Raw genomic sequence first — 13,160 nt, forward strand, 5'->3', positions numbered from 1 at the left:
CGTGTTTGCCCGAGGGTGGAGAAGTGTCTGTTGGACGAACGACTGCCAGGAACGTTACGTGGCCAAGTGGTTCGTTCGGTTTTAGTGGCTGTTATTATCGACGACACTTTTCAAGGCTGAGAAAGAGAGTTTTCCGCATGGGCGAGCCGTGAAAAATCTTCGATCGATGTAACTGGATAGAAATTGTTCCCTTTTGACTGGGTGGAAATACTACGTGGATAACTATCTGCACTTTTCTAAATTTTATGAAATTCGTAATGTTCAGGGGTATAACGTGTCATGCAAATGGATTTTATTTATTAAATAATTTGTTGTATAAATAATATGAAAGGAGTATAAAGGAGGAAAATCTTTTTTTATTATATTTAAAATATTTATGTATGTGGAAGAATTGCGAAAGAGAAGTATTAATTAATTATTAAAGAGTTTATTTTTAGAAAGCAGAATATCAAGATTCATAAAATTTTCGGATTTTAAAAAAATTTAAATATATCAAAAATTTATAATATAACATATTGATTATATATTATATAAATTATCATAGTAATATCCCCGTATGAGAAATAAAATTAATTGCTGCGTGAGAAGAAGAGATTTACGAACACCTAAGACTATGTATGAATATTATAATTTAACGTTACATGTTTTATATTGCTTGTCATAAATCTGGTAATACCGAGATCTCGTTTAAACCAACATCGTTTGATACATCAGAATTATGAGACTTGCATCACGCACAAGTTCCATTACATTACACTTATTCAAATCAAGCTTTGGTACTTTTAATCATTCTCATTCGTTACAGAACTTTAGAATCTATATATATAACAATCTTCCATTAAAACACAAAACCTTACAATTTCGTTTACCAGAAAATATATCTCCATAAATACAATTCGTTAATCTCAACTTTTTCTTTCTTATCTCATTAATTTAATTTTTACAAATCAGAATCAATTTTAAGATTCTTGAGATTATTTTCTTTCCTATTTCTATATTATTATTCACAGCATTGAACATTCGATACGAAGCATCGATTTCAATAATTCTCTTAATCTTTTAATACGTCAAAAATCACGATACAACATTGATATCGAACTCATCACTGCCATCATCGTTATTATTCTATTTCAAATCCAAGAAACATACTCATCCCTCTTGAACCGTTCTCGGCCATCGAGGGACGGGCATCTCCACGAAAAAGAGTCCATTGTCTTTTCTCAAATCCTCAGAATCATCTTTGGACGTGCATGTGCATACAGTCGCGGCCCTCGCCAACCTTTCCCGCGAAGCTTACCGCTTCGAGAATCTTCTTCCAACCGTGCTCCTCTCTCGCGTCTCCCCCCCCTCGCGTGCAAGCATCCAACGAATGCCAACGATTCGCTCGATACGATATAACCAGATGACGATTTCAGACAATTTGAGATTGCGTGCGTCGCGAGATTTTTCCCTCGAGAGGCGCTTATCGCGGACAATTTTGCGATTCGTGTCGCCGATACCCCGCTCCTCTCTTCTCTGCCCCCATTGTGCAACTATGGTTACGAGTTTACGAATAACAAGATGAAGAGAGAGAGAGAGAGAGAGAGGGGAGAAGATAGAGGTTTAATGGATGAAATTGGATTTTTGTATCTTTTTTGAAACCACGATGCGAATTGTGTTTTGGATTGGAAATTTTATTCCTTGGTTTCGTGTAGTGAAGAGCTCTACTTTTTTCTTTTACGGTAATTGTTTTTTTTTGTCTTGGAGTTTTAGTCAGAGTTTTAGAAGTTAGATTAGACAGTTATTAGTTCGTTATCGAATATTTATGATGATAATTAAATTTTTAAAAAACTGGTGAATGGTAGTTATCATGTATGTTGTAGGAATAAAAATATTTGGACGCAGTTCAAATTTGTTTCGAGAGATTTGGCGATATAAGCAGTTTTAATTTCATCGGTTCGTTAAAAATTTAAAGCGAATTTGGAATCATGATCGAGAAACGTTGATGTGGATCAAGTAAAAATTAGGAGGATAATTTTACTGGTCTTTGGTTTTTTGATAACCTTGAAATATATAGAGAGATTGTTACTCTGATAATAATGTTTTTTTGAAGCTCATCGAAATCGGTATCAGATATATACGCTATTCTGCATAAAATGGCTATTACAGAATAGGAAACTACGTCAACTAATCTTACAATTAATTAAATTCAATCTAAAATCTCCAAGATCTTGTAGAACTGCAGCTGATTTCCTTTTTCTTTTTATTTAATTATATACTGCCTTCAACTCTTGAAGTTAATAAATAGCTACACATTTTCGAGATCTTTCAAGATTTATAAATTACATTTTTATATATTTCTTAAACAAAAAATCATGACTGATTTATTTAAAATAACTCGTAATATCGTATTAAAGACGTAGAAAGAATTTTAATTCGAATATTCTACTTTTAATAGCCACAAATGTTTCGAGTGAAGAAAGATTATATTTAATGTAAATATAATGATAATACATGTGACAAGAGGATTAATAACAGTCGACGTAAAGATACATATTCATTGGAATAATATTACATTTTAACTTGTTTAATTACTATTAGACTAATATTTGCTTAGTATTTTATATTCATGGGATGAATTATTTTCTATCATTCATTAATTTCATTAGTAATATAATTTTATTTCCATCATTCAATTGAATGATTAAATTTTACTATTAGAAATTTCCTCTTTCCTTTTTTCCTTTATATTTTTTTTTATAAGTTCATCATATATTTTTTTATATTTTTAATAAACCAGATTCAAACATGAAAGCAAGTTCTGATATACTCACTTAACTTCTTAATTAAAACGAACTTTAATATTAAAGATAGAAAATGTTTTTATTGGAAAACAATTTTAAACCGTAATACGAATAAAGTATTGAAAATATGTATTTAAATAATTTTTAATATTAATTTGAAGCCTAGATATTAATAATATTTATCACTTAAATGATAATATTTAAAATTATATTTTATAATCTCATTTCATTCAAGAATCTAGAAACTAGAATAAAATAATTAATACACGATAATAAAATGATGCATAAAATCAAAAAATTCGAAAGCATATTTATTCAATCTTTCGAAGAATTGACACAAATTAACCTTTAAAAATACCTCACGAACACATTCTCGACATCAAACGTTAAACAATAATACGATGTCCGATTAAAGAGGATTTATTTCTTCTTGCCATGTAACATGAAATCACGTATAAGCACATTGTATTCCCTATACCTCACGTACGTTCGATATAGGTCAAGCTCTCTTGTGTGTTCACGTGTATTCTAATATTTCGCATGCGAACGCTAAATCACGTATCGATTAGAACGATCCGTTGTAGGCAGAACACGGTTTTCTATAGTCTCGTTCTAATTAAACGTGTTGTATTATGTTCGACACGCGACATGTCCTATTTGTGAAATACGATATTTTATTCTTCGTTCTATTGTACAAAAAAATTTTCTTGTGACAAGTTTGGGAAAAATATATATATATTAAAATATATCATTAATAATTAATAAGAACAATTTCTTATATTTGAGAAATAATTGAAACAAAAAATTCATATTAAAAAAAAAAGATACATTTAAAAAGTTCTAGGAGATCAAATGCAAAAATTGATGCACAAAGATATCGATTCACGTTTTAACGAGCGAGCATTATAAGCAATTGAAGTTACGTTAGACGAGGACAAGAAAAGATAAAGCGAGATAGCGTTCATTTCGTTACACCGCCACTGCGCGGCGCTGCATGTTATTCCATCCTCGTTTCCATCTTCGTCCTCCAAGACAAACTCAAACCGCGTATAATTTAATAAGTAAAAACCTGACTCGATATTTTCGTATTATTACTTAACGACTTTTATATTTATTTTAGTCTCCATCCAATCGATTCTTCCGAGATATATTCTCTCTCTCTCTCTCTCTCTCTCAAGTATATCGACATCCTACTCAACATATAATACGTATACATCGAAACTTATTTATCATAATTTTATATTATATATAAAAAGAAATAACGTCACAATAAATCTTTACTTTAATAATCTTTTATTAATAATCTTCACGAGACGACAATAATTTCCTTTTTGCAATATTTCTCGTGAAATGAGACGATCCACTTATAAAATAATTATTCGACAAATTTACCAGACGAGACGAGTAGAAGAGGTCACCACTCTGGCGAAATTACCTACGCGAGAGATTTGAAAGAATGATCATCCCATTTCCGAACGGAGCAAAATTCCGGGAGAGCCGCGCGGCGCGGGAGGCATACCTGATACCCTTTAAACTTTCAGAATCTCGTTAACTCGACACGGTATCCATCTATGAGCCGGGATTCGCGCGGATCCGCTCGCGGCGCGCGCGTGTTGGAATTGCGCCCTCGCAGGAAATTCGTAATTCGGTCGTGTGATCACGCGGGCTTGTTTAATTGAAATATACGCCAACAAAATTGTCTCTCTTCCCGTCCTATGAAGCAGGATTTAATCTCATTGCCGCCACTAGTCTCGTATTATCCGCGTAACGAGCCGTCGAATGAAACAATTTCGTTTCGCCAAGATGGAATCGCTCCGGGCTTGCTCGCACGCCTCCATATTGAATTTCGTTTAGACGGTGAGATGGTGAGGATACGTTATCGTCTTGTCGTGTTTGTCGTGTCACGGGCAGGGAATGGATATCGATGAATCGATTAACGATTATTCTTGGAGATTAGAGAAGTTAAAATTCGAAAGATTCGAAAAGTGTATATTTTTCAAAAATTTATATAGATTTGTTATAGATACGTATACATTTTCCTAATTAACTATCTTCATTATTTTTAATTATTTACTCAAACGAAGAATCACTTTGTTTAATAATTATAATTATTGTTTAATAATATATTTTAGTAAGTAAATCTTCTTTTATTTGTATAATAATAATATAATAATTTTCTTCTTCTATAATTCCAGAAACCTTTCTCTTATTTATTTATCATTTCAAAAAAAATTTGAAAAGTATATATTTTTCAAAAATTTATATAAATTGTAGCAGATATATATACATTTTCCTAACAATTAATTATTTTAATTATTCTTAAGTATTTACTTAAACGACGAATCACTTTGATTAATAATATATTTTAGTAAATAAATCTTCTTTTATTTGTATAATAATAATATAATAATTTTCTTCTTCTATAATTTCAGAAACCTTTTTGTTATTTATTTATATATTTCAAAAAAGATTCGAAAAGTATATATTTTTCAAAAGTTTGTATAAATTGTAGCAGATATATGTTTTTCTAACAATTAACTATCTTAATTATCTTTAATTATTTATTTAAACGACGAATCACTTTGATTAATAACATATTTTAGTAAGTAAATCTTCTTTTATTTGTATAATAATAATATAATAATTTTCTTCTTTTATAACTCCAAAAACCTTTCTGTTATTTATTTATCATTTCAAAAAAAAATTCGAAAAATGTATATTTTGCAAAAATTTGTATAGATTGTAGCAGATATATATACATTTTCCTAACAATTAACTATTTCAATTATCCTTAAGTATTTACTTAAACGACGAATCACTTTGATTAATAATATATTTTAGTAAGTAAATCTTTTTTTATTTGTATAATAATAATATAATAATTCTCTTCTTCTATAATCCCAGAAACATTTCTCTTATTTATTTATCATTTCAAAAAAGATTCGAAAAATGTATATAATAAAAATATATTTTAGTAAGACAATACATTTAACATTTTATTTGTATAACAATAATAATATAATAATATTCTCTTCTCCTATAATTCCATGAACATCTCTTTTATTTATTTATCATTATAAAAATACGAAATTAGACTTACACGTTGAAAAAGAAAAAAAGTAAATTACAAAAAGAGCATAAATTAATCGCGCCAAATGTTCGAATGATGACTCGTTGGCGAAAGATTATTTTCATGTTTCGTGAACCGGTAGCACTATAGGAAATTTTCAGAATGCAACAGACCGCGTCGATAGATCGTAACGGTACACAACGCTCGCGCTGTGAATACGCGTGCACACCTCGTATCTTTTGTTTTCCAATTCCGAAACGTGGCCATTCTAATACCCGATTACGAGCGAAGATTGCCATTCGTGCCATTCTTTCGCCCTTTCTTTTTTTCCATTGGTGACGTTACCGCCATTACCTACGCTCAAACCTTGTCGTACTCTAGGCGTAACAACACGGCACGCGGCCAAACGTGTTTCCATGAACGTGTGTCCATGCTTATTTGGAAACCGTTCGCTCGCCTTGAACTCGCGATAACGAGCGTTAACGCGTTCTCGAAAGTTTTACCGTAATTCGTTCTGGTTAACGATTCTCGGGAATGGATCGTCAAGGTCGTTTAACATAAGAAATTTCGCTTAAAGAGGGAACTTAATACGCGATTCGAAGGTCGTTTAACTCGTGGAATTTGATATATTTCTGTAATTCTGTGTGCAGTTCTGAACGATTATGCTTTGAATCTTGGAAAAAAGAAAGAAAGAAAAAGAATTGCAAATGAAACGCAAATCTATCGGTGATTGATGACTCGAAAGGTAAGAAATTCTTCTTATTCGATGGAAATAATTATCGTTTCGAGACCATTAACGAGAGTTCGAGTTCTTTGTTTTACTCATTTGTGGCAAAATGTGGGTAATGGTAACTATTTGCGGAAGAAATTAAGTTAGCGAGAAAATTGGATGATAATTTCGTTGTTGCTTGCTAATTGCGTTGGAGAATAATTGGGTGACGAACGATTGCGCTGGAGAACGATTAAATATTGAACGATCGAGTTAGAAACGGACTGAGTTGATCGTTGATTTAGAGGATGCTTGAATAATAGAATCGCCGAAATGAAAAGACTAAAAATAGGTAGTTGACGATAATAATAGTAATCGATGATTGGATCAAACAGTGATTGAAACGCTTTAAAATTGAATCGAGAAGCAAGGGAAACGAAGAATATCAATTAATGATAATAGAAAGTAATTGAATAATGCATAAAAACTTGAATTAGAAAACATTTAAATGTGGAATACTGAAGCGTTGTAAATTCGAGATAAAAAGATAATTGTACGTATATATTGAATAATTTATTATCGAATCATTATAATATAAAATAATAGTCAAATGAAATGAATGGAACGTGAGATAAATATAAATTGTCCAACAAATTTTTCTTTTCTTGTAAATAATATTTATAAGTTAAAGTAGATGGAACGTAATCTGAAGACTCTTTTCCAAAATTTTTCAAATACCTTTTTTCGACTCTCGATGATTAATTAACTTCGTTAACTGATCGATAGACACTTTCGTGTGCCCTTCTGTTTCGAAAATACGATCAAAAGTTTAACGAAACCGGAAACGAAAATTCCTTCGGATGATTTACTTTCGGTTAATGGAATCCCGGCAGGTGATGTATTATTCAATTACTTCGAGTAAGTTAATTTATAGGTGTATCCTCTCTTCACACGTTGTTCCGTCGCACAGCAAATATGTCTTCAGCAAATATTTCGTGGCGTGTCTTCTTGGTCTCACCACCCTCGCCTAAATTCATCCCTTCGATGTCAAAGACGTTCCTTCCATTAACTCCTTCTAATCCATCCTAATCTTTGGTGGCGAGAGGAAGACAAACTCGCTGATTTTTTTTTTGCGTTAATTAAAATACCAGTTTAAATAAGTTGGAGCAAGTTTCTTCATCAGCCAGATTTTAACCGGATTAATAAAAGTTGCGACGTGAGACGACTGATTAATCGAGTTTGTACTTCTTATCGTGCTCCACTGCGTAAACCTTGTTTCGAGGACACTTTATCAACCTCCGTTGAGAAAGTTGTTATATTAACAACGAATCATTGTTGGAGTTACTCGTGGATGATGAAATTAGAACAAGAACCAAAATTTTTAAGTTTAATATTAATTAACGATTGTTTTTGGAATTGCAAACGTGGAAATTTGATTAGTTATTTGAATTAAATAGAAATTGTTTCGTAGAAAATAAAAAAAAAAGTAATAATGTAAAAATTGTAATATTTTTAAAAAATAAAGAAAAATAACAAATTTTAATTATCAATTGCAATAAAAGATAATTTTATTGATTTCTTTCGATTGATGATTAAGAAAATTTGTATTTATATAAATAAATAATATTCTTGTTATTGTTAAATAGTATTACAATTACAATAATTATAAAAATAGCTGAAGAACTTTCTTTAAGATTTATCTAAAATTTATTAATTACTATTTTCATTTTCCAAAAGAGAATACGAACAGTTGATCGAATGTCTCGTTAAAGTTTCTCACGTTACAATGAAAATAGAACAACGAAAGATTATTATAATTATCTGAAAGATATATTACTAGATAACTCATAAAGAAAAGGAAATTAAAAAATTTTTTATAGAACAAAATATTCCTTCTTCCGAATCATGTATTCCATTTTTTAATGTTAAAGTATTTTACTTGTCAGATATGTCTTCTATCCTATTACTGTCTTCTGTCTGACTCAATATGTTCTTATTCCACTGCTCGCGGAAAAATATTCCGTTCGTCCTACTTCAAATCCTCCTTTATTAAATTCTTACACAAAAGTAATTCATAAAATTTATTTGCAAAATTATTTCAACTTCCAATCATTCGACACATTATTACAACTTTGAGCCACGATTGAATCGAATACAATATCACGTTAACGATACGTTAAAAAAAACTTTATTCATCGAATAATTGTAAAAAGTTTCATCATAAAATTATTTTATTCTTCAGGTGAAACGATGCGGTGATACCCGAGGAGCCCCGCTTCAACACCCGTACATATCAATTCATATCTCTGCCCGATAAACATCGCCAAACATCAATCGACCAATCAAACGAAGCATATCGAAACGCAATGAAGACCCAACGATGATCGAATCGCGGCCAAGGCATATCAGGCGTCGATCAAGCGTGATCGGCCAGACTGTTCAACCCACTCTATCCTAACCAGAGACCTGTCCATAAACCTTGCACCACCCCCCGGTCGACGACACCAATTGAATCAACCTTGGTCCAACCGCCTCTCCCTCCCCCTCCCCCCTCCTCCCCTCCACCACGTCCCATATCACCACGCCCAATCGGAAATCAACGGAGAGAAGCAAATAGAAGGAAGGATGTTGCTGAGGTAACGCGGCCTCTCGAGCCGGGGTTAAGAATCGATCGTTAAATCGAAACCGTGCTCGAACAACGAAGGGGATACCAGGTGGCGGATTGCATAGTGGATTCGCGTAGGGGAGAGAGATCCAGAGTGAAGGATGGGTTTCCCCAGGAGGAGATCCCTGTGGTTGAAGGTGGCCATCCTGGCCACCGCGGTTTGGGCGACCGTGTGCTTCCTCTTGTACACGGAGGACCGTGCCAACGCGGCTGTTCAAGGGTTGGCGCCGTCAGGCGTCGCGGCCCCCCAAATGGCCAACGGTTTCGTGCCCGCAGCCGCGCCTCTTAGAAAGGAGACGCCGCAACCGAAGCCAAAGGTGATTCAACCTGGACCCGAGCAAGGTAATTAATCGTTTGTTTATGCAAAGGGCGGTCTTTTGGGAATTTTGCTTCAAAGGAAGTGGAAGGGGGAATGAGAAATTTTTATGGTAGGAGTTTGGGAAGGAATTTCTGGAGTTTGTTCAGAAAAAATCGTGGAAATAAATGTGTAAGATGAGAATTATATAATACAATAGGTTAGGATTTGGGAATTGAAGGAGCAAGAAGGAGTTTCGAAAGTTATATGAAGAAATAACCAGGAGCAGGGATATGGAGGTTATGTTTCTTGGCTGTATTAAGCCAAGATGTGGATTTGGCATTTGTAGCGTTATGAATTTTATTCTATAGTTGAATTATAAGGGAATTGAAATGAGGGAACATTTTACAAGATATTTTGTATATATTTTGTATTTTTTTGGATATAATATTACACAAATTTATGAAGTTTTGTAATGAAATTGTGCATCATGTACGAACATCGCCATAACCTCCAAAGCTATAAGCTTCAACCTAACATTTTTGCATATCTATCTCTCCTCCAAACTTCATCCTTCAAAGATATCTTATATTTTTTACAGACACCTTCCTCATCGTTAACTTATGGTTGGAATCATAAATCGAGGGGAAAAAGAGCAGCATCTTTCCAAGTATCTTTCTCTCTCTCTCTCTGCGTCGTTTCAGGAACAAAGAACGTCCGATGTACAAAAGATTGCAACCGGAATTTCGAAAGAGAGTCGAAGTGGAGGGCGGGGGTGGTTGATACACGAGGGTAGTTTCACCGCGGCAAAGTTCGCAGCTCTAAAGCAATTTGTCGTGCTCTTTATTGCCGCATCGCGCGCACCGGGGCCCACCTCGCTCGACCGGGATAAAATTATTTCCTAGACGAAGCCAAGATGCCGTGGAAACGTCTCTCCCCCCTCCATCCCCCTCTGTCTCTCTCTCTCTTTCCCTCTGCCATCTTACCTATGCCTTACCGGTGCCAATATGACGGGCGAAAAATAAAAGTCGAATTTGTTCCTGAAGGCTCTTAGAAAAGGAGGCAGGTTGGATGGATACATTGTGAAAATTCAATTCGCGTCGTCTTCCGTTTTCCGCCGTCGTTTCTGCAATCCATTCCGCCCTCGTTTGTATTTCGTTCGTTTGCCCTGTGTCTTTATTGCCCCCGCGATAAAGAAATTGGATTTGGAAATCATTTTGTTAGCGGATCGATAATAAGTGGAATGAGGCAATGTGGTTTTTTTGAAGGAAGGGAGAGAAGAAAAATAATTTTGAGCATATGTAGATCAGTATCAGTTTAGAGGATAACTATGTTTGAAGAATCTTAAAGAGAGAAGATATTTGTGAAATCTTAAAGAAATTTTGTTTTTTATGAATTTTATGGTAGATAGATGAAAGTTCTTTTTTTTTTTTTTTTTTTTAAGTTTAAAGTTAGAAAGCGGAAGTTATCGAGGATTAAATTGTACGTGACATTTGTTAGAGAGTTCATTAAATAAGAAGTAAGAAATTTTCTTCTACAATATTATGCGTGTATTATTAACAAGTTCTCTTAAGATAGAACTAAGAGGAACTTCATTATTGAACGTTATGAATCACTGGGATGTTCATGTAACTCTTTTATGAGTTTAAACTTGGGAGATATATCAGTCGAAGTTGGTGAAGATATATAAGTTTAGCATTTCAAGAGCTTAAGATTTATGGTATTAAAGATTGATGCGCTTTTATCAGTCAAGAGAAGTTATCCTTGACGTTCAATGCGATTTTATACATTTAAAGACTTTAGTTATTAAACAACAACCAATAATAATAGAATCATTTCTTTTTAATGAAATAATTTTCAAATTTATTAATGCTAATTATTTAGTGTATTATATCTTTACAAGAATCATTGTTTTTTTTTTGAAGAAAAATAAATAAAGGATAAAGTTATTTTTGCTGACAATTTTTTTTGTATTTCTTTCTTTCTTTTTTTTTTTTTTTTTAGGTGCTGGTGTGCTTGTTGCTCCCCGTGAACCAGATGCAAGCGCACCTGGCGAGATGGGAAGGCCAGTGATTCTGCCAACGAATTTGACTGCCGAAACTAAAAAACTTGTTGACGATGGATGGCTAAACAACGCGTTCAATCAGTACGTTAGCGATCTGATTTCTGTTCATAGAACACTGCCCGACCCTCGTGATCCATGGTGAGTTAAAATTTTCTGCATGATTCTTTTCCCAATAATTTTTAATTTAATTTTAATTTTTTTTAATTTTAATCTTCTTACGTTTTCCTTTTTTTTTAAATTTAATACTACGAATTTATCGAATAAAATAACAAAAAAAATATATGAAAAATTTAAGTATATAAAATTTAAGTATGAAGAATTCTATTTTATGAATTTATTAATATTTCATAATATCCTTTTTTAAAGTGCTTTAATTTACGTTTATATCGTTCAGAGTTGAATACGTCGTAAAAAAAGAAATTATTCTGTAAATTTCATGAACCTATAAATACAACATTTCAACTAACCATATTCTGTAATGGTATATAAACTTTGCGATGTACTATCAAAATATATCTGAGCGATAACATTTTATTTCAATTAGTTGTATTGTGTGTTAATAGACTTGGAAAATTTTTAATAATCTTTATTAATTAATTTATTTGTAAGGAAATCAAGTCGCAATATTTTTTGCACCTGTTTTTGTATTATTCATATGTATGAATAATACATATTGAAATGATAATTAATCGTATCTTATTTATTGAAACAATGAAATAATTCAACTGCAAATTTTAAATTATCGATACAAAGGGTCATTATTTGCACTTCTTAGTAGAATCTTATAATTTTCAATTTATTATTTTTATATAATGCATATATATATATATATATATATATATATATATATGTATGTATGTATTATATTCGTTGAATATCTACAAGATCGATTCTGAGAGATCAAAACAAAAATTGGAACACAAAAGTTTCGTTTAAGGTTTATTTATTAAATTACAAGCGATTGAAATTCGCATATTAGATGAAGCGAGACAAGGATAGAACGAGACTGCTTTATCTTCATCACGCCGCCGCGGTGTGGCGCGCGTGTCGTTCTATCTTCGTCTCGTTTCATCCAACGCAAACTTCAATTGCTTCTAACTTAATAAATAACAGTCATTTTTGTATATCAATTTTTGCATTTGTTTTAGAACCGATATTTTAAAGATGTTTCATGAATATACAACATTTATACATATACATCATGAATATCAACATTTTTATAAATATATAAAAATTGTATTATTTCGTGTATTATTATCGTGTATTATTCGTTTGTATTATTTAATTATACTATTTAATTCTAGATCAATTTAAACAAACATTGATACATTGAATATTTTTCTATTATTTTTCTGCTCGATTCTAATTGGAAGGAATAACATTATTTATTAGAAAAGAAGATAATTTTCGTCAAAAAGAAAGTAATCAGTTAGATAGAATTAATTATTGAATTTTGCACGTACGAACCGAACTTAATACCCTCTTGTTTCTTGCTCTCATCCTCGTTTCTTTAATAATTCAATGAGCCTTAAAATTACCCCCGGTATCCCAAAGGGTAGAAATTCGTAGACGT

At 32.3% G+C, this 13,160-nt stretch overlaps 1 protein-coding gene across 6 annotated transcripts in view; it reads left to right on the forward strand.

The window, feature by feature from the left end:
* The window catches only part of LOC410470 (putative polypeptide N-acetylgalactosaminyltransferase 9), a 322,421-nt gene that overhangs the window by 234,860 nt on the left and 74,401 nt on the right, over positions 1 to 13,160 (forward strand). For all 6 annotated transcript variants that reach the window (XM_006565071.3, XM_006565066.3, XM_006565069.3 and 3 more), the window contains 2 exons: positions 8,805 to 9,569; positions 11,527 to 11,725. In XM_006565071.3, the coding sequence (XP_006565134.1) occupies positions 9,329 to 9,569; positions 11,527 to 11,725 (440 nt within the window). In that variant the 5' untranslated portion in view covers positions 8,805 to 9,328. The remainder of the gene's footprint in view (positions 1 to 8,804; positions 9,570 to 11,526; positions 11,726 to 13,160) is intronic.

The sequence above is a fragment of the Apis mellifera genome, linkage group LG13, assembly GCF_003254395.2.
Source record: "Apis mellifera strain DH4 linkage group LG13, Amel_HAv3.1, whole genome shotgun sequence".
NCBI classification, from domain to species: Eukaryota; Metazoa; Arthropoda; class Insecta; order Hymenoptera; family Apidae; genus Apis; species Apis mellifera.